The 22,569-nt window shown below is 41.4% G+C and overlaps 2 protein-coding genes across 5 annotated transcripts in view; one reads left to right on the forward strand and one right to left on the reverse strand.

Moving 5' to 3' along the window:
- The window catches only part of scnn1b.L (sodium channel, non voltage gated 1 beta subunit L homeolog), a 45,331-nt gene extending 40,686 nt beyond the window's left edge, over nt 1-4,645 (forward strand). Inside the window, 6 exon segments of the mRNA NM_001085789.1 lie at nt 280-397; nt 2,197-2,272; nt 3,110-3,167; nt 3,309-3,370; nt 3,735-3,810; nt 4,123-4,645. Coding sequence (NP_001079258.1) covers nt 280-397; nt 2,197-2,272; nt 3,110-3,167; nt 3,309-3,370; nt 3,735-3,810; nt 4,123-4,464 — 732 coding nt within the window. The 3' untranslated portion in view covers nt 4,465-4,645.
- A 2,774-nt stretch (nt 4,646-7,419) lies between these two features.
- The window catches only part of cog7.L (component of oligomeric golgi complex 7 L homeolog), a 35,048-nt gene continuing 19,898 nt past the window's right edge, over nt 7,420-22,569 (reverse strand). For 3 of the 4 annotated variants that reach the window (XM_018234340.2, XM_041575620.1, XM_041575621.1), the window contains exons 8-19: nt 20,981-21,103; nt 17,032-17,230; nt 14,117-14,244; nt 13,862-14,016; nt 13,238-13,354; nt 11,607-11,672; nt 11,302-11,485; nt 9,854-9,994; nt 9,612-9,695; nt 9,420-9,534; nt 8,740-8,883; nt 7,420-7,724 (exon numbers count right to left, since the gene is read on the reverse strand). In XM_018234340.2, coding sequence (XP_018089829.1) covers nt 7,558-7,724; nt 8,740-8,883; nt 9,420-9,534; nt 9,612-9,695; nt 9,854-9,994; nt 11,302-11,485; nt 11,607-11,672; nt 13,238-13,354; nt 13,862-14,016; nt 14,117-14,244; nt 17,032-17,230; nt 20,981-21,103 — 1,623 coding nt within the window. In that variant the 3' untranslated portion in view covers nt 7,420-7,557. 4 annotated transcript variants of the gene reach the window in all.

Consider the following 22,569-nt stretch of genomic DNA (forward strand, 5'->3'; position numbering starts at 1 on the left):
AAAGGTATCAATAACAATACATTTGTAGCCTTACAGAGCATTTGTTTTTAGATGGGGTCAGTGACCCCCATTTAAAAGAGTCAGGAGAAAAAGGCAGCTGTCAGTCAATAGTTCTAGACTTGGTTACTATGCCTGTCTGTAAAGCAGGTAAATAAGAGACATGGATTGGTGGAGTTAACTCTGAAGTGGGACAATAATACAGCCTCGGTATTGGTGCCCCTCTAGGATCCGTTGTTTATATTCTCATGGGTAATAACAAATGTCCCGTCTCATTGTCAGTCCTGTCTGCGTTCCTGCTACCAATTGGAGATGGTGAAAACGTGCAAGTGTGCTCACTACCAGTATCCCCTACCAAATGGATCAGAATACTGCACTAACATGAAGCATCCCGACTGGGGTAGGTCACACTGAGCTTCCCTTGTTTGTCACATATACAACTATACAAATATAGAACATACATTGCAAAGCAGGGAATTTTAATACATGGTCCAAAGAACTGTAACTGAACTACAACTTCATTGAACTGAAGCTGGTAAGCGACAGCTTAGGCAACCCCGATATTAAAGATATTGTATGGGACCCGTTATATAGAAAGCTTTGAATAAAGGAAAGGTCGTCTCTCATAGACTCCATTTTAGCCAAAATTTTTAAAAATATTTCCTTTTACTCTCAAATAATAAAACAGTAGTTTGTACTTGATCCCAACTAAGAAATAATTAATCCTTATTAGAGGCAAAACCAGCCTATTGGGTTTATTAGGAGGGTTATTTATCAAAGGTCAATTTTTAGAGGTTTGTGGAGTTTTTTTATACCTTGATCAAACTCACAATTTGAAAAACTTGAATATTCAAATTGATTGAGTTTTTGACGATAAAAAGCTTGAATGGATCAAGTTTTTGAGCGAAACCCACCGAAAAAACTCGGACATCATGAAGGTTTTAGCTGGTGTATTCAAGCTATTTCCAGCTTTGGGGTATAATAAATCTTGAAAAATGTGTTTGTTTTTTAACCCGAATAAATAACCCCCTTAATGTTTAAGTAGTAGAGGTAAGGTATGGAGATCCAAATTATGGAAAGACTCCTTATCCTAAAAATCTGCATAACAGGTCCCATACCATAGATAGATAGATTGACAGATGGTAGATATATAAATGATGATAGAGGGAGAGAGATGATAGAGAGAGATAGAGATTGAATAGACAGACAGACAGACAGACAGACAGACAGACAGACAGACAGATAGATACAGTAGATAGATAGATAGATAGATAGATAGATAGATAGATAGATAGATAGATAGATAGATAGATAGATAGATAGATAGATAGATAGATAGATAGATAGATAGATAGATAGATGATCCCATCTTAATCACATGTAATACCTGTGCTGGATCACTGCCTCCCTGTTTACAGATAACGAAGTTAGTTATTTTATAACTTGCCTGTATTCTGGTTCTGACTTTGGAAGCATTGTAGCAGGAATCAGTTCTGTGCCGGGTCTGTTAATCAGAAGCCTTCTGTTTCAGAAGTCAGAACCACTAGTGCAGTTGGCCCTTAAACAGAGCTCTCCTGCTCCTGACACCAATTTCTTCACTCTGCTTCCCCTTCTGTCCACTTTGCTGTATCCTCCATTACCTTTTCTTCCTCATTCCCTTTCTCCTCCATTCTCCGCATTTGCCTTTTTGACTTTCTCCTCCTCTTCATTTCTTTTAGGGATGCACCGAATCCACGATTTTGGATTCGGCCGAACCCCCGAATCCTTCACGGAAGATTCGGCAGAATACCGAACTGAATCCTAATTTGCATATGCAAATTAGGAGTGGGAAGGGAAAACATTTTTTACTTCCTTGTTTTGTGACAAAAAGTCACGCGATTTCCCTCCACAACCCTAATTTGCATATGTAAATTAGGATTCGGTTCGGCCTGGTAGAAGGATTCGGCCGAATCCGAATCCTGCTGAAAAAGGCAGAATCCTGGCCAAATCCCAAACCGAATCCTGGATTCGGTGCATCCCTAATTTCTTTCTCCCTGGTCTTTAGGGGTTAATCAAGTCCATTCTACATTAATGGGGTTTCTCTTTGATCGTATTTACCCGCAGCAAGCAGCCTGGCAAGATCAAAGAGTCGCTCCATAAAAAGAGTTGAGAAACAGAATTCCTGGTAATGTTTATACGTTCTGCTTTATTTCCCCCCAGTTCCCTGTTATTATAGTCTGCGAGACTCGGTTGCCATCAGGGAAAACTGTATCAGCCTGTGCCAGCAGCCGTGCAAGTAAGTCATGTTTCCAACATTTTATTCCAGCCATTTATTCCATGTTGGGCAGAAACCAAAACCTTATTTAAATTCAGCTGATGCTGATCCATTGGGCTTTAGAATAAGGATACACCGATTCCAGGATTCGGTTCAGGATTTGGCCAGGATTCTGCATTTTTTAGCAGTATTCGGATTCGGCCGAATCCTTCTGCCAGGCCGAACCGAATTTGCATATTCAAATTAGGGGCAGGGAGGGAAATCTGTTTGTCAGAAAACAAGGAAATAAAAAAATGTTTTCCCCTTCCCACCCCTAATTTGCATATGCAAATTAGGATTCGGATTCTGTTCGGTATTTGCCCGAATCTTTCGCGAAGGATTCGGGGGTTCGGCTGAATCCAAAATAGTGGATTCGGTGCATCCCTACTTTAGAGCAGAGCTGAAGAATCTGATCGTGTGATCATTACTGATGTAACCAATGAGGAGCGTTGATTTATATAGTCATGTACTGGGAATCTATTACAGGTATCGGACCAGTAATCCAGAATGCTCGGGACCTGAGGTTTTACAGACAACGGATCTTTCCATAATTTGGATCTTCATACCTTAAGTCTACTAGAAAAACATGTAAACATCAAATAAACCCAATAGGCTGATTTTGCTTCCAATAAGGATTAATTATATCTTAGTTGGGATCAAGTACAATTATTTTTAAAATGGAGTCTTTGCGGGCTTTGCGTCATTCGGAGCTTTCTGTATAATGAGTTTCCAGATTGGGTTTATTTACCAGTGAACCTGCAGAAGAGCTTAGGCTTTAGCTCTTGTATAAATATAAAGCTGTTTTCTTGTCTCTCCCAGTGACACACACTACAAGATGGTGATCTCAATGGCAGACTGGCCGTCAGCTGGGGCAGAGGTGAGTATATGGGCACAAAAGCCAAAATAAGCAGATTTCTAAGGCGCAGTGTGAAAACAATCTATGCAGCTATACGTCGCACTGTAACTTTACTTGCCCATTGGTTTTATTAATAACATGTTTGTTTTCTTGTTTATTTAGGACTGGATTTTTCATGTCCTTTCCTATGAGAAAGATTCCAGCCACAACATCACTGTAAACAGGTAGAAACACAGCATTTCTTTCCTTCTATTTTGTACACATGGGCTTCTGTATCAGACTTCCTGTTTTCAGCTTAAACTTCCTCCCCCCGGGCTTGAGCATGCCCAGTTTGCTCCTCTTCCCCCCCCCCTTCTCTGCTGTAATCTGAGCCCAGAGCTATAAGTGAGCAGGGAGAGACTCAGGCAGGAAGTGATGTAACACCAAGCTAATATGGCAGCTGCTATCCTAAACAAACAGAGAGCTTCTAGAGCTTTTTAATCCATTCTACAGAATAAATATAGCATTCTAGCTTGCACTATTTTCAGCTAAACTGCCTCCGTAGTTTTCTTTCTCCTTTAATAGAGATCTCCTACTCTTGTGCTGCAGGAATGGCATTGTCCGGCTAAACATTTACTTTCAAGAGTTTAACTACCGGAGCATTTCAGAATCTGAAGCGACCAACGTGAGTACCCGGGGGGGGGGGGGGGTCATATTGGGTATAAAGACTGCTGGCTGCAGTGGCGTAACTAGATGTTACTGGGCCCCACAGCAAAATAATTTTAGGGCTCCCAAAATATCCAGTGGTTGCCCTGTATTAACAATATATATTAAAATTCCTAATTAATTAGAGCCTTATGGGGCCCCCTTTGCCTCTTGGGCCCCCCTTCAGCCGCAGGGTCTGCTTCCTCTGTAGTTACGCCCCTGGCTGGCTGAATCAATTCAACATGACCACAAATTGCAAGACTTCCAGCCTCTAACACTGTACTCATTACAGGTGGTCTGGCTCCTGTCCAACTTGGGCGGTCAGTTTGGTTTCTGGATGGGCGGCTCTGTCCTGTGTATCATTGAGTTTGGCGAGATTATCATAGACTGCGTGTGGATCACCATCCTCAAGTTTCTCGCCTGGAGCAGGAACCGCAGGCAAAGAAGGAAACGGCCTCAGTACTCAGATCCACCACCTACTGTATCTGAGCTGGTGGAGGCTCACACCAACCCAGGCTTCCAGCATGACGACGGAGATCATGTGCCCGTGGACATACCTGGAACTCCTCCTCCAAATTACGATTCCCTGCGAGTGAATACTGCCGAACCTGTTTCCAGTGATGAAGAGAATTAAACGACACTACAAGCGGCTACAGCCTAATAAATGACATTGTGACCATTAGATTTGCATTTCCGTATGTTACAATGAAACGCTATATTATGGGGAAAGAGCTTTATGTTAAAGGAGAAGGTTAAAGCTAAGTAAGCTTTATCAGAAAGGTCTATATAAATACACCAGTAAACCCTCAAAGTAATGCTGCTCTGAGTCCTCTGTCAAAATCCACATTTCTTTCCATCTATTGTGTACACATGGACTTGTGTATTACACTTCCTTCTTTCAGCTTAAACCTCCAGGGCTAGGGCTTGAGCATGCTCAGTTTGCTCCTCTCTCCCGCCCTCCTCCCCTCACTGCAGTAATCTGAGCCCAGAGCTATGAGTGAGCAGGGAGAGACTCAGGCAGGAAGTGATGTCACACCAAGCAAATATGGCAGCTGCTATCCTAAACAAACAGAGAGCTTCTAGAGTTGTTTACTCAGGTCTGGTAAAGCATTCTGCAGAATAAATATAGTCTTATAGCTTGCACTATTGTGGCTAATCTATTGGCAATAAACTGCTTCTGTAGCTTTCTTCTACTTTAACAAACCCAATTCTCTACTAATACTAGTAATGGCTGACCAAAACATCATATAAAGATAGAGGGGCTCTGTGCTATGAGCACAAACATTGACCATAGCTCCACCTTCTCCAAAACCGCAGCAGCTCTGGGACATCAGTCGCATATTATTTAAAAATGTTGAGTCGCCAGTTTATTGGGCTTCCCCAATCTGTTTCTTGGTTATGACAGGTATGAAGAAAGTCTTGAAAAATGCCTCCCCTAATGGCCATACCGGGTCAGATTAGGGAACAATGTCTATATAATAGGTAGGGATGCACCAAATCCATTATTTTTGATTCGGCAGAAGCCCGAATCCTTTGCGAAAGATTCAGCCGAATACCGAACCGAATCCAAACCCTAATTTGCATATGCAAATTAGGGGTGGGAAGGGGAAAACATTTTTTACTTCCTTGTTTTCTGACAATGTCACGCGATTTCCCTCCAGGCCACTAATTTGCATATGCAAATTAGGATTCGGATTTGGTTCGGCCGGGCAGAAGGATTCTGCCGAATCCTGCTGAAAAAGGTCGAATCCTGGCCGAATCCCAAACCGCATCCCTAATAATAGGAGTGCGCCAAGTTTATTATGCACTTCAGTAGAATAAATCCCCCTGGGTAGATGGATAATTGCCTTGACAACCCCTTCAGACCCTCTGAAATTTCCCTCTTTCTACCGAATCCTACACTGACGCTTTATGCTATTTTTATTCCCAAGCTCTGAAATTCTACATTTGTATTTTTTTTAAAGGGGAGGTAACCCCAAAATTCAAATTTTGCTTAAATTGTTCAGTGTAAAATAAAAACTGGGTAAATAGATAGGCTGTGCAAAATAAAAAATGTTTCTAATATAGTTAGTTAGCCAAAAATGTAATGTATAAAGGCTGGAGTGACTGGATGTGTAACATAATAGCCAGAACACTACTTCCTGCTTTGCAGCTGTCTTGGTTTCCACTGATTGGTTAACAGGTAGTAACCAATCAATGACTTGAGGGGGGGCCACATGGGTCATAAGTGTTGCTTTTGAATCTGAGCTGATCAGAAGGTGCATCAGAGAAGTCAGGTATACAGTACAGTGAACATAAAGAGAATGAGTACTTTACCTTGCTAGTCGTATATCTGCACAGATTTATTGCACAGCGCCAGGAATCAGCACAAACCCCCTTTACTTTACAGAGAATGCTTACCTCTATCACGACTGCCGTGCATTCATTTCTACCCACATAAAAACGATATCACAATACAGTATATGGGCTCGAGTGTGTTTTATATGCTTTAAAGACTTTCGCTTGTCTGTCAGATATAAAGCAAAGTGACTCAAACCAACCAGAGAAAATCAGGCTCAAGGGCAGTTGCTTAGAAAGGACATTAGCATGAGGTTTAAATCCAAATATGACATTGTTAGTAATATACCAGGAGCCAGCACTCAATTATACATGCAGGTGAAGAGGATTAACTGTTCCTAAGATACCTAGGGGCAAATTTACTTACCTTCGAAGTTGCCGCCGACGTTGACTTCGCCAGGCGTAGATTCGCCAGGGCTGCGCAAATTCACGAAGATCCGAAGTTGCGCACAAGTTACCGATCGTTTGCAAAGTTGCGCTAGCGATGTTATGATCAGCGGTTTCGAAGTTACGCTAGTGATCGGAAATTTGCATACAGCGCGAAATAGAAGTTTGAATGGACGTGTATGCTGCAGCAAATAAATAACACTACATAAGCCCAGGGAAACTGAATAAAATTATATAGAGGTGTTCTAATGCCCTACAGGAGGGTACCCTAAAAAAAAATTCCGATCTTTTTCAGCCTATCACCCTATAAAAAGTAAAAAACGCCAGTGTTTTTTGGGACTTAGAAAAATGTTTAACTTTTTTTTTTACCAACTCTTATTTAATCTATTGCACTTCGCCTGGTCTGACCTGGCCAAGTAAACTCTGGCGAAAGAGGTAACGTTCAGAAAAAAAAAAAAACTTAGTAAATTAGCGTAGTTTCGCCCCTTCGCCAGAGTGCAACTTCGCCTGGCATTAGGCTGCAAAGTTGCGCTAGTCTATCTACTTCGCTAGCGAATTTTCGCCAGGGACACTTTTAGTAAATTGGCGAAGTGGCGAAGTGGCAAAATGGCGTAACGCTGGAGAGTTTCGCTAGCGTTAGCCACTTCGCCGGTTAGTGAATTTGCCCCCTGGGATGCTCTCTAGAAGCTTATTAAAGGGGAAATATTGCGAAAAAATGTAAATTTAATATAAACTGAAACTGAATTAAGAAACTTTGTAAATACAATCAATAAAAAAAAACCTGCATCGTTTCTGAAACCCAAGGTTAAAAGCAAACACTCAAGAGGAAGCTTTCAATGTGAGTAATAAAACCCAAGCGGTGACATATTGTAGGAAATTGTTTTTATAGATTCGGCAATAAACAACATTTACAGTATTTGGGTATGGGTCAGATTAGTAAAGGTATCAGCTGGGCAGTATCGGGTGCTCAGCCCCTGTTGTTGTTGTTGTTACTCGAGCGTGTTTAGTACTCAAGGTTTCTCATGGCTGCAATAGAAGAGGAGAGTTTCCGGGGCAAGCTCTTAGCAAGCTGTCTGTATTCGTCAGGTTTGGCCTTGAGAAGCGTGACAATGTGCTGCACAGTCCGAGTAGGCTGCAAACCCAGCGCATCCATCACGTTTATCAGATAGTCTGGAAATATATGACAATACCATTAGAATATGCACAGGGCTGTGGGTCCAGGCACCGATTTATTACACCCTGATCTTCTAAACCAATTCCCCTTCTGGTGTCTTGCGATGGGATTAGAAATTAAAAGAGGCCTATGGGAAGTTATAAAGAAGCTGGTGGCCTGCCCAGCAAAGAGACAATACCCCAAAATTGCTCTACTGAGCGCTTCTCCAAATTACAGAAGTATTTGATGTCATGATATGAGAAGTGGTTTACTGCTCACATCATAAATGTGTAACAGGAGCACCTTCTTTTCCGGTGGAGCTCAGACAGAAGGACAGACCCTTACTTTAGGGCCCTTACTCGTGGTCGTTTGAAGCTGCGCTCCCCTGCATTCCGGTTTCATGCATTCAGCTGCAGGGGAGCACAGGAGTAGACACGCTGAATTATTTTAAATGTGGCTGCACAAGTGCCGAATGCAGGAAAAATACTGTGTCCCAACCTGCGTTTGGCCGCATCAATGGTCAAATTTCGAGTTCATGTTTTTTAAAACTCTCATAAAAATCTAATTTTCCAAACTCGGGTGAATAGAATCGACCCGAAAACTCTAATCGAATTCGTTTCGAGTTTTAAAAAAGATGTAAAAAAAAAGTTAAAAAAAACCTCGAATGTCAGGAAGGCTGCAAACAACTCCAGATTAATCCCAGGACATCTTCCATTGACTAAAATAGCAAAATCAGACTTCCTGTTTTCATCTTAAACCTCCAGGGCTAGGGCTTGAGCGTGCTCAGTTTGCTCAGGCAGGAAGTGATGTCACACCAAGCTAATATGGATGCTGCTATCCTTTAAAAACAGAGAGAGCTTCTAGAGCAGTTTACTCAGGTGTGGTAAAGCATTCTGCAGAATAAATATAGTGTAATAGCTTGCACTATTGTGGCTAATCTATTGGCAATAAACTGCTTTGGTAGCTTTCCTTCTCCTTTAAGAGTAGGTCAACAGCATCTCCACTCAATGGCAAGTGCAATCAAAGCCTTACCTATATCTGTCGCCAGCTGCTTGGTGGTGTGAGGCGTGAGCACAGAGATCTGCAGGATGACATCACAGTACGTCTGCATTGTGGCGCGTGCGAGAGAGCCCAGCCAGTAATCGGCCATGTTATCTAACTCTGGCGTTTCCTCTCCTGGAACATACAATCAGTGCCAAAATGATAAGCAACCTTCACACTGAGACCTGAATCATGCTGTTCTTCTTTTCTTGTGTACAAATCCTTTGTGCCAAACCAGTTAATAAATTAACTGTGAAATGCCGATCTTTCTTACTGACAGAGGCTATATCGATACGAAAGAGTCGAATAAAGGTATGTTGGCCCTTTACGCAATAGTTATTTGGTAATATCTTCAACTATATGAATATTTAAGAGTGAAACGCGACTGTTTATTCACTATCGATGGCTGCCGGTGTATTGGGAGTTACTAATTAAACCTGCTACATGTTTGTGAAGATTCTCATTCATCTAGGTCATGGTATATCTGTAGAAATAAGTCAAATCAACTGAACTTGCTGTGTTTTTTTCCTTGAAGACGTTTCACCAGGCACCAGATAATTGAGAAAGCCAGTTGGATGACTGGTGAAATGTCTACAGTTCAGTTGATTTGACTTATTTCTACAGATAAACCGGCTACCTTGCTTGATTCTAAAGGAAATGTGCCTACGTACCTTGCTCGGGAGGGAATGGCAGTTTCCCAGCATGCAATGCGAGTTCCAAGGTAGAATCTTCAGGGGTGACAAAAGGCTCCAAATGCAGAGGAAGGGACATGAGGTATTGTCCGATCTAAACAAAGATAGTGAAGAAGGTGAGGGACATGTACTGACTAAATGGTATTTCCTTTGGTTCAGCTGGGTACTTACATTGCTAATATATTCAAGAGGAGTGAGGCTGAACGTAGGAAGGTCTTCAGTCAGTGTTTCTCCCGAGCCTTCATAGCCCCAGCTCTGAGCAGGAAAAAGACATGATTAAAGAGGTGAGGCTTGTAAAGCCAATAGACCCCATATAAATACAAGCAGCGGTTAGGGTTACTAATAGATTACATGAGATAACCATGATTCCAGCGATATATACATCTATACATCATACACTTCGAGGACATTACCTCCATCTTGGGAACTAGCAGAAGCTGCTGCTTGATGTGCAGAAAGACTGAATCAAATGCCAGCTGATGTGCCACCTGGTTCTGTCGTGTGAAAGCTGAGCGAGAAGCAGCAAGAAGGCTGGTGCTGACGGCCCCCTTCTCCTGGAAGGAAATGGTACAGGCTTTTAGCAGAAATATTCACCTTTAATTCACTTAAAAGAAATATCTAAAGAGCAAATCATCATTCCCCTCCAATTTCACCTAATAGGCTTTCACAGCTACTGGTTTGGACTGGGGCAGCTCAAAGTAAATGGAACCAGTGATCTAATGTATACAGAGTATTCTTGTGGGTTACTTCATATTTTGTAGATGTAGATTTTGTGCTCCGTTTTCCAAAGTTTCCCGAAATTTCCTTGTGAGGCGACTTCGGAAAACGAATCGCTCCCAGTTGCCATCCCGCCGGAGATTTACATTCTACCCGGCGGGAAGCAGGGGAGGGCAGTTCAGGGAGATTAGTCGCCCCGAAGAAGAGGAGATTTGTCGACGGGCGACTAATCTCCCCGAATCTGATCGTGTCTCTGCCCAGGTGATGCCAGACTTCATGGGTTTCAATCATTAGGAGCCACCTTTTACAGCAATAATAGACTTAAATCTTTTGGAGTATTTGCACAGAGTTTTATAGTGATTCGGCCCCTGCGTCCAGCCATATTTGCTCCAGGCTGTTGAGATCAGCCAGATAATACCCACGCACATCAAATTTCAAAGAACCACTTGTTGTCCCTGGTGTTTCCTAGTCTTCTCACCTGAATGATCTGCAAGCTAGGAAGCATTCCAGGGGACACCCACATGCTACTTACCATGTGCCCACTTCCAAAATCATGGGCAGCTCCTTGAACTCTATTCTAACAATGAGCTGTAAAGCAAGGCCATGTGCAAAATGAAAACTAACCTGAACAATATGGAGAAAAGAAATTGGCCAAAACTCCTTCTAAAGCTGGTACACACTTACCCCAAAAAACTCAAATCTGTTAATGCTGCAAAAGACAGCTGTACAAAAGCCCGAAGTGTGGGTACTAAATCGTTGAGGAAATAGCTGACATAGACAATCGCTAGGGAACAAAAGATCCATCACTATTAAAATGGAACTCCATGGTAGACAAATAGTAAACAGTAACTCTATCCAGTAGCTGTAAGTGATACAACTCACACATGCGGTGATTGAATAACCAGCCACCATAAGCACAGATTGACTGTGAGGGCTCACTTGCGGTGGTTTCATTTTCTGGTCCTCAAATGGTGGATGGAGGGGCCTGGCAAGTAGTTGAACTGCGGGCTTTGGGCCAGACTGATAGCAGCTGTTACAGGAGCCCAATGGGAGAAAGTCATTGCTGAGATTTATAGGGAGTAAATCCCTCCAAATATTTTGATAGGTTGCTATGAATGTGATATGAAGGCTACAATGGTGTTACCTTTAGCAAGTACAGGGTCTCCATCAAGTTAGCGTACTGTGCTGGGTCTCCTTTCTGCAGATAGTTGTAGTCATGCCAAGGATTCCGCACGTTTTTACGGTCAGAAGTGCCAGTCTCCTGGATGCCCGTTAGGCTGCGTGGGCTGTAGGAATCCGACAGGTGCTTCCCTGCTATAGACAGAAACCTGGAAAAAGAGTGTAAAAGTAGCTCAGAAAAGGAACACAAGGGTGGGAACCACTAATTGATGTTGAAGGGGGTTTGGAACCACAAACAATGATGTGCCATTTACTAAGGGCCTGGCTTACCGGCTTGCCAGCTGTTGCTCGAAGTCTCCACACTGACGTAACAACTCCCCGCAGGTGCCGATAATCCTACAATGCAATAAAGAAGAGCAAGTGGTGAGAATGAGTAGTAGGAAGTAGGGATAACTCCAAATGTAGATCCTGCACACACACGAGGGAACTGAGTTGGCAGCCATAAAGCATACACATATATATTCGGCAGTCACTGGCAAAATCAATATCAATAAAATAATCTAGTGCCCAATATCTCCTTCATATATATATATGTGCCCATAAAACTCCATGATATCTGTAGCATGTAGAGTGCTCAGGTCAATCGCTCACTGTAGTTACAAGCAACATTGATTTTGTTTGCAGCATAAACTCATCACAAGAAACCTTTGCATCTAAGTGCTTCAAAACAGCTGCGTGGGCATGGAGACAAACCTCCAAAAAGCTCCCTCATGGTCCCACCTGCATTTATTCCAACATTAGTCATTGTTGGCCTCTCTGTTGCTTCTCTCTCAAGTCTCATTCTTGTTCTGGGTGGAGACCCTTTATGGACAATGTCTGGGTGGCTTGAGGTAGAATCACCCTCTTCATAACAGAACTGCCCAGGGTCGCTAACCCCAGCCACCATCAACACAGTCTGACTACAAGGGTTCAATTGCGGTGGTTTTCTTTTCTGGTCCTCACCTGTTGATATTCTAACTTCTGGATGTTAGAAGATCAACGGATGCCAGGATGCTAGGGTAAATAAAGGGATTCTGTCATGATTTTTATGGTGTAGTTTTTATTTCTAAATTATTTCTAAATTACACTGTTCACAATGCAAATAATTCACTCTACAATATAAAATTACATTTCTGAACCAGCAAGTGTATTTTTTAGCTGTAATATTGGTGTGTAGGCAGCCATCTCAGGTCAGTTTCAAAAAGAGCCAGCACTTTAGGATGGAACTGCTTTCCTGCTCAAAGTAACTGAATGTGTCGCACTGGGACCTGGATTTTACTATTGAGTGTTGTTCTCAGATCTACCAGGGAGCTGTTATCTTGTGTTAGGGAGCTGTTATCTGGTTACCTTCCCATTGTTCTGTTGTTAGGCTGCTGTGGGGGAAAGGGGGGGGGGCGATATCACTCCAACTTGCAGTACAGCAGTAAAGAGTGACAGAAGTTTATCAGAGCACAAGTCACATGACTGGGGGTAGTTGGGAAACTGACAATATGTCTAGCCCCATGTCAGATTTCAAAATTAAATATTAATTATTCTGTTTGGTCTTTTGAGAAACGGATTTCAGTGCAGAATTCTGCTGGAGCAGCACTATTAACTGATGCATTATGAAAAAAAACATGTTTTCCCATAACAGTATCCCTTTAAATGCCAGCAGCCACAAAAATATAGAAACATGCACTAACCACAAGCTGTCTTAGAATACAACAAACTAAAGGTTAATTGAAATGTAAACTAATCATCTGCTCACAAATGTTGACATCTCATCTGAGATGGGAGGTTTCAGCACAGACAAAGGGCTGCAGGCCCCCATGGAGTACACAATTTTTTTTGTTTGCTGCACTTTGCCATTGTGAAACACAAATTTGTCATTTGCACGACAAGAACATCGGGTACTGAGCTGGTAACTCTTTATCGATGTTTACCTGACTGAGTTCTGGAAGGCCGACCAGTCTTCCAGGAATAAGGAATCGGAGGGGATGCTGTCCAACTTGCACTTCTTCCGTATTGACTGAAGTGTGAGTGTAAAGTCTGAAACATACCTAACAAAGAAAGCAAAGCAAATGAAAAGCACCGGTGCGGATCTGTTGCTGAATACATCTGTGTGCTGGGTGGTATAGAGCCGTCCAGTATTTCCAGGCAGTGAGATGTAAACAAGCAAAGCCGGGCTCTGCCTTTGTTTGAGAAGCAAAGCAAGCCAGAAAACACTAATGATATCCACAAAGAAAGAAATATCTCTGAAATCAATAATAGCTGAAGTGTTTGCCCAAAATGTATACATGCCAATTGTGTTTTTTCTACAGAGCAGGCAGACTGGCAGCAGGCTTAGTGTTCCAGGTTATATTGGGTATAACAGTAATAAGCATTAGGGTATCACCATTGCCAAACTAATCTTGGTAAAGGTCAGTAATATCTTATACTATAAACCTTCGAGAAATCTGATCAATGGAGACCCAAGCGATGATAAGACTCAGTGTTATTAAAGGAATAGGCGGGGGGAAACCAAACCACGGTAGAGAATTTCTGTGCCCATCTGGAAGCCGACTCACTTTTTAAAAAGAGACTGAAGAGCCTGCAGCAGGCCGCACAACCCCAGTCCGTCAGTGAACTTGATGCATCTGTCCACTGCCCCTGATGCCAGGCTAAAGAGTCGGGAGACAGAATAGGAAAGCTCCTGGACACAGTCTAGAACTTCCCCGTGTTCCTGAAAGGTAAACAGAAAAGCAGGAAAGCAGTGAGAAGGAGGTCTGAGTTCTGGTTATTAAAAAAAGGGGCAAAAATGGATTATACTGAGAGGCACTTACCAAAGGTATAGCGCTAATCTGTATCAAGAGGTGGGATTCCTCGAGGTCTCCATACTGTAACTGAAAAGGTTTGTATGGTCCAAATACAGCGTCCACCAGTTCAATCAACTTGACCAGATTGTACTCGCCTGCAGAGAAACAATAGTCTTCATGTTTGCGGATACAAAAAACCAAGTGCAACAGCAAGTGAGCCCCTATATTCCTGAGCAACGTAAATGGTATAAAAGAATCAGGTGCTCATCCGTGTATCAATGAACTCGTCTAAAGAGCTGACATTGGACTGGCCATAGGAGATCCAAAGGTAAAGTAAAAATCCTCACCATCAAATTCAGATGGAACTCATCCGCACATACTCATAAGGAATTTTGTAATGGCAACATATAGAGCAAACTGTATCAAGGTATCGGGCTCCTAAACACACGACTCATTTTAAAACAAATCAGTATAATGAAGTTAATTTTCAAAATGTGACATTGGGTTCAAATGTCACTATTTCCAATGTGTTCTTTTGCAGTCCAGCTTTAGATTATTCAGTTTTTTCTACAGTTTCCATTGTTCCTAGCAAGAGTTGATATACACAGTACAAGGGGAAGGTAACAATGTTCTGCACACAGAGAGAGAGAGAGTGGTACTTTTCATTGTGGATATTATATATCATCAAACAGGCTTTTATATTCATGTTTGATCAAGGGCCTTTTAAACTAAACAGAGCAAACTGGAACTGTGGTGTGAGAAGTCCCATTGCACCTCTAAACATCCCACTGCTGGTTATTCCTCCCTACACAATGAATTGTCTGAACAAAATCAGCATAAAGCGTGACTTTAGGGCTTCAAAGGAGAACTAAACCCTAAAAATGAATAGGACTAAGAATGCCATGTTTTATATACTGAACTTATTGCACCAGCCTAAAGTTTCAGCTTGTCAATATACAATGGGAATTGTGCAGATGTAAGGACAATGTTAAAAGGAGAGGCAGGAATTGGCTCAGAGACTGGGGGTGCTGCCGTCCTGCAACATCTGGCCTACGGCATGTTCGCTGCAGGCTATCAAATAAGCCAATACTTACATCAGATTGATGATGCCAAATGACAGTAAAGCTGGCAGTTTTATTGCAGGTACCTCATTAGAGCAGAGGCTGTGACACCTCCAGCTGAGGGAGTGAATTTTCAGGTGCTCTCATTATCCAACAGCTTGATAAGAAATAGACACAGTAATTCACCGGGGACTGTACCGAACTTGAACCCTGCAGCTGTAAGCACAAGCACTAAGCCTTGTAGACTCTTGCAGGCAAGCAGGAGCCCAGGGCTCCCGAAGGCTTCCTAAAAAAATATTTTAATCTCATATATAGCCCTTTATAAATACCTGCGTTAAACCCTGCTGTAAAACTCCTGCCCCAGACATAGACAATAGACTGAGGAAGACAAAAGTGACCTTTGCCTGAGTGTAAAAGAGGGCATGGCCATGTTTCTGTACAAGTGAGTCTCGGCGTACTGAGGCGATGTGAGAAAATGCCTTACAAGCAAGAAATGAAAAGTAACTGCAAACTAATGGCTGCCTAAAGGAAAAAAGAACAATAAAGCTGCTGAAAGAACAGCCATAAAATAGGGAGTATATGGAACTTCAAGCACACACACACACAGTAGCAGGTTATTATTACAAAGATCTGGCCAAGTCACAGGTGCACCTGTAGGTCAGTGCCATCTGGTTGGTCAAAACCTTCCTTATCAGCTCATATAGATGTTCTATAGCAGTATATAATGCCCTTACAAGGCCCTGGTAAGTGGAGTAGAATGCTATCTATTCCCTATTGCAGTGTCGGACTGGGACACCAGGGGCCCACCAAAAAACCTTAGACCAGGGGCCCACCAAAAAACCTTAGACCAGGGGTCCACTCTCAGTACTATTATTCTTCTTCTCCTCACTCAACCTCTATTCTCCGAGTCTCTTTTCTTTACATACTATAATCTATTATTCCATCTATTTAGCCTCTTTTCTCATAGAAATAGGGAATGCCCATGAAATAGGCCAAATGTTTAGCAGCATGAGGGCCCACTGACACCTGGGCCCACCGGGAGTTTTCCTGGTATCCCGGTGGGCCAGTCCGACACTGCCCTATTGTCCCTAGGACTGGTCAGATGATTAAGCGTGTGTCACATGGATGGCTAAACTGCACTAATCCAATCACTAACACATATCGAGGGCAAATTTGAGTAGAGCCGATGCTACATTTAGTGGTATTTTTTGGTAAAGGGTTTGTTTCTCCTTTAAGAATTCAACTATTCGCCACCTAAAACCTGGCGAATTGCTGTTTTAGTCAATAGGAGAGGTCCAAGGATTAATTTGGAGATGTTTGCAGCCTTCCTGACTTTCAAGTTTTTTTCGGAGAAGTTTGAGTTTGATGGAATTCGATTAGAATTTTCAGGTCGTTTCTGATTTGATTTTAATAATAAATTTAGACTGGTCAAATTTTGAATTTATGGGAGTTTTAAAAAAAAACTCACATGAATTCGAAATTCGACCTTTGATAAATGTGCCTCCCCATTCTTCTGCTCAGCTTTTATTTTGCCGTGGCTGCATATATTTGGCTGGTGTATCCAAAGATGGTAGCCATACCCCTTCTGAAGATATCTCAGTGACAATCTATCTGTCAGCGGATCCGTACATAAACATGGGCAGGTCAGATGCCACAGACTGTCCATTAAATGTGTATGATCAAGCGGCATCTGCCAAGTGATACAAGTACACAACAAATATATAAGCAGAACGTGAAAGGTAGGAAGGTAGGACAGCACCGACCTTCAACAAACTTGACTTTATTTTGACACCACATTCCTTTAGTTACTGCAAACTGCACTTCCCAGCATTCCCAGTGAACTACAGAACTGTAAGTCTGACATCTTTTCTCCCACCTTACCTATGCTGGGCAGGATAGCAGTCTCCATCGCCTTGGCAAAGTGGTTGGTGGAGTTGTAGAGCTCCAGAAGGGTACTAAGCTTGTCCTCCTCAGAGGCACGTTCCATGGCAGTGCTGAGACACACAGGGATAGATGGGACCATGGCAGCCAGGGTCTGGATCATAAGCACACTCACCACTTCCTGGGGCTTTTTAAACACCTGCAGCAAAATTAGAAATACAGGATTATATTATGACTTGAATTATCTTGCAGAACAACATCTACAGAAGGAAGAATGTCTTGTTAATGAGACTCATGCAGAGACCCTATGTCCTCAAGCTGCTGGACATTGTAGCACCCAAGCCTATTTGATTAAACCTCCTCCCCATTCATGGTTTTCGATTTGGATGACATTGATCTGGTAGAGGGACTAGTTGTAGAGGCTGTCTTTTGGGTTCAGCATTCGTTATGACGCCATCTATAATGAGAAGCAATGATCCGCCTGCAGTTCATATTTCCACCATGGCAAGCTTGGAGTGTGCAAGCAGAGGAGTTCCCAGGATGAACTTTATATGTTCGCTGATCGCCCATAGCAATTGGTTACTCTTGTATCTCTGAGAATTTCTTTAGAGCAGGCACTCAATGAAGGCAAACTTCCACCAGGCAGTCAGTTGAAAGTAAAAGGAGTTAATTTTGTCCACAGCCATTATGCGTTTCATGTTAACAAACTTGGCCTAATTTGTATGCAAGTTGAAACATATATTTACTTATTAAATGCAACTTAGACAGATGTCTGTCTTAAAATAGAATTTATTTTTACCTTTCTGTGCTCTGCAGTAGACAACACACACCAGAGGGGATGGTTTATTAAAGCTAAATGCTAATAAAGGTCAAGCAAACCATAGTATGTTACTGTAATAGCCCCCGTATGTAAGTATGAGTTGTATGTAAGCCAGGTGTATGTAAATCGAGGACTTCCTGAATATATTTAGATACTGAGTTATTTGTATCCACATGGGCTGCCCTTGATACTGGGTACCCTGAGAACCACCACTTCTAATCTAGCCTAAAACCTGCCTTTGGTTAAAAAAAAAAAAAAACACCTGTAATTGGTATTTACAATAGTCCTTTGTGTCTACAACAATGAGCCGGGCGGCTGTGTTACTTTATATGAGCATATTGTTTTCTGCTGTGCGAGAGCTTTTAATATAGTGGTTATTATTGAACTCTGATGTTATCTCAGTATATTGCTGAGGCCAAGTCCACCTGGGGGGTAGATTTAAAAGAGATGCTGAGACTCTACGGGAGCCACATTATTAGGTTATTACACTGCCAGAAAGTCTATGGCTGCAAGTTTAATTCTTAAAGAAATGGTTCCTTCTGACATCCCCATTTTCCCCCTGACATTCCCAGTGCTTTGCGCAGAAGCCCAAAAGCCTCCAATGCTGGAGGCGTTGCCGGTTGTTTTAAGTATTTAAAGGTGTGGTTTTCCTTGAGTATAGAATGGCTAATTCTAAGCAACTTTTCAATTGGCCTTCTTTTTTTATAGTTTTTAAGATATTTGACTTTATCTTCTGCCTCTTTCCAGCTTTCAAAATCTTTTTTCAAATCAGGGTCACTGATCCCATGGTTTATAAATATAAATTTGCCCTTTCCTACCTCAAAATACCTATGTGACCAATGGATAGTTTCTTAATTCCATCCATTCCAAATCACTACCACTATATACAGTGAGCCATGGCACCTGTATAAACTAGATAAAAAGATTTCCCAAGAGGTAGATTCATTTCCCGGGGGGGACAGATTTAGATACCTTCAGCCAAAGAATTCTAACAATGTTTGGGGGACATTCATGAGATCTATGCTGACTATAAAAGAATGTCAAGTATCAAATAGGATCTGACATTTTTAAATAATGTCAAGAAAGAAAAAGGAAAAGGTAGACACAGTGGGTTAATCAGTTCTCATTCTATTATGCAATGCGCCTGGCAGGTTCATGTACAGCCAAGAGCACGAGAGAGAAAAAGACCAAGCAAGGCGACATCTCACAATCCAGAGGAGGAATCCATGTTCTTGGAACGTTCAAACCACAGATGAAATATTGACCTTGCCTCCCAGGCAGCCAGAGGCAAAACGGATTATTATAAAGTGGTACAAACAAGTTCCAGAAATTGTTATTTGAAGGGCAGTAGAGATGCCTATCAGACTTGCATTCCTTTAGCCAAGATAGCGATCACTTAGCTCTATCCACGTTTAAAAGCAAAAAAAAAAAACCTTAAGCAATTCTGTACTTTCCACACACACTCTATTGTGTGATCCGAGGAAGGGGGGCTGAGATTTTACTGTCCTGAGTTCGTTCATAAATGGCGATTATACCGGTTTACAGCCGAACATAAATGCTAATCGGGGCTACAAAAGGGGCTTTGAACTTCTAAAAAGCGGACTTTTACGCAGCGGCACCAATAACAAAGTCATTGGAAACAGAAGCCTAACTAATATTTGCCATTTATGTCCCTTGAAACAGAAGCATATGAGCCTATGTTTGTCTCCTTTAATCGTGTGGCTGGGAAAATTGCTGCTTGAACTACAATAAGTGAAGAGAGAGAGAAAAAAAACAGTTTTTTGTTATTTCTTGAGCTAAACAGGGAAACTGCAGCTGCTCCATGTTCGGTCCTTGTCAGGTAGATGATAAGATTCCCAGTGCACAGATAATCCACAAAACTAGGACAGCAGCACTTACCATAAATACAGTAAATTAAAACATTAGTCATTATTGGTTTCACTTTAAAAACAGGCAAGAGGATCAAAACCTGACAAATTTCGGGGTCCTAGGTCCTTAATCATAGGCATGGGCAAAGATAATCTCCCTGCATAATGGACTCCTGCTAACAAAAAAGCAAAAGGGAAGCAGTTGTGCCCAAAATGTCTTAAAGGGGTGGCTCGCCTTAAAGGGGTTGTTCACCTTTGAGATAACGTTTATTATGATGTAGAGAGTGATATTCTAAGACCATTTGCATTTGGTTTTTATTTTTTATTATTTGTGGTTTTTGAGTTATTTAGCTTTTTATTCAGCAGCTCTTCAATTTGCATCTTAAGCAATCTGGTAACTAGGGTCCAAATTACCCTAGCAACCATTCATCGATTTGAATAAGAGACTTGAATATGAATAGTAGAGGCCTGACTAGAAGGATCAGTAAAAAAAGTAACAATAACAATAAATTTGTAGCCTTACAGAGCATTTGTTTTTTAGAAGGGAGTCAGCAGCACCCATCTGAAAGCTGCAAAGTCAGAAGAAAAAGGCAAATAACTATAAAACTATAAAAAAATAAACAATGAAAACCAATTGAAAAGTTGCTTAGAATTGGTCATTATATAACATAATAAAAGTTACCTTAAAGGTGAACCACTCCTTTAAAGTTAACTTTTAGTTAGGGATGCTCTGAACCCTTCTGTTCTGTGTTCGAGCAAATCCCAGAATCAGAATGTCATTCTCTGCATCATACTAAAAGTTAATTTAAAGGTGAACAACCCCCTTTAATGTCCTTAATATATTTATAATGGGTGAGTGTAGAGGATTTATATAATGTGCATATAAACAAGGCCTTAGAGCAAAATTAAAGGAAGAGAATAAAGAAAAAATAAGGAAAGTTTCCATTTAAAAAAAAAAAAAAAAGTACCTGCAAGGTAATGGGATGCAAAATTGAACCTGACTAAAGGTGCTTTAACATTAGATAATGGTTAACAGTGAATTGAAGGTCTGACCCATGAGTAAAGCTTCATGCCCTTATCAACTAGCCAAATCAGCACTGACTCCACCCCCTTTAATGACAAATTGAATAAGGAATAAAATGTGTGCTAGTAGTGCAGGTAAAAACCTTGCCTATGTAACATAAGAATGAACTCAATAATCTTTTTCTTATTAATATGCAATTCCAGTATTCACTACTAGAAGCCTAGTGCCATTACCTACCTGGGATACCCACTGCAGCTGAGTGTGCCAGGCACTGAGCAGCGTGTCGTAGAATTCAGTCAGCTGCCGGTCTAGGGGCATGTCACTCTGACAGAGCTCCTGCCATGCAGTCACTAACTGTACCTAGAATAAAGAATAAAGTATATATATATATATATATATATATCAGTGCTACGCAATATGTTGGCGCTATATAAATACATGTTAATAATAATATATATATATATATATATATATATATATATATATATATATATATATATATATATATATATATATTAATATCCACATTTTATAAAGTATTTGCTCATGTGCCATAAGCCCCATGGTTCCCATATAGGGTTGCCACCCGGGCAGTATTTTAACTGCATAGCCGGTAAAACACCTGCCAAGGCCGGGGCCAGTATTACAAATTTACCGGCAATGTAGCTGTCTGTAAATTTGTAATACCCCTAAAAAAGGCCCTTGGCCCGCCACTAATTCGATCAAAACATACCTTTTTCGCTGCCTTCTGCCCATTGCGTGCCATGGCTCCACCCGCTTTGACATCATGGCCCGCTCCTTTTGTTCTCACCCCCCACCAATGGCGGGTGAAAATTTTGTAAAAAGGTGGCAACCCTATTCCCATAGAGTATATGAGAATTTTACTTTCCTTGCGCTGCATATATTTCCAAACCACAAGAAGCTTGAATCTTTGGATTATAGGATAAGCTTCCATGGTGGTCCAAGGTGCTCTTCCCCCAGACCTTCAGCAAGGGGAGGGGTGGAAAGTCACAGACATTTGTTTGTAGGCAGGCACCAATCCGGAACACCATAAAGTACAATCCAGGAGCCCAAAGTTTAAATAGTACAAAAAGTTTTTATATCAAATTATATATTAAAAAAATGAAAAAGCCTTACGCGTTTCATGTCAACCAAAGGACACTTAATCATAGGCTCATTTTTTTTTATACATAATGTAAAATAAAAACTTTTTGTAGTATTTCAACTTTGGGCTCCTGGATTCTACTTTATGGTGTTCCGGGTTGGAGCCTGCCTACAAATTTCTGTTTCCTTGTGGTGACCCAACTACTCGGAGGGCCACTGCTTCGGTGCTGTGTATTTGCTCATCATGACCCATGACATGATGTATATACTGTAAACTGGATGAAATATACAAGGAGCGCAGGAATGCAAATATTAAATGCATATTAAATACATGAATCTGCAATTTTTTTACTATTATTTTCATTTTTGTACTTATGAAATAATGATATTTTCGCTATTTCTTGGCTTTATCTATTTTATTGTGATTTATCAAAGGGTTAATGTTTTAGGTGTGGGACTACAAGGTATTTAACTCTTTTGGTTATAGTTGGATCATGTGATCGCTTCTGAGCGAGAAGCCATGAAACACGTCGAGCGTATGATCCACTATGTTGGGATATTTTGGATTCATATAAGGATGGATTTTTTTTAAAGATGGATTATTAAAGGTGACATTTTAACTACTATTTTGCTCCGTGTTTTGTTGGATAAAATGTTCCAGATTGGAGCCTGCCTACAATCAAATTTCTGTTTCCTTGTGGTGACCCATCTGCTCGGAGGGC

The sequence above is a fragment of the Xenopus laevis genome, chromosome 9_10L, assembly GCF_017654675.1.
Source record: "Xenopus laevis strain J_2021 chromosome 9_10L, Xenopus_laevis_v10.1, whole genome shotgun sequence".
In the NCBI taxonomy this organism is placed as follows: domain Eukaryota; kingdom Metazoa; phylum Chordata; class Amphibia; order Anura; family Pipidae; genus Xenopus; species Xenopus laevis.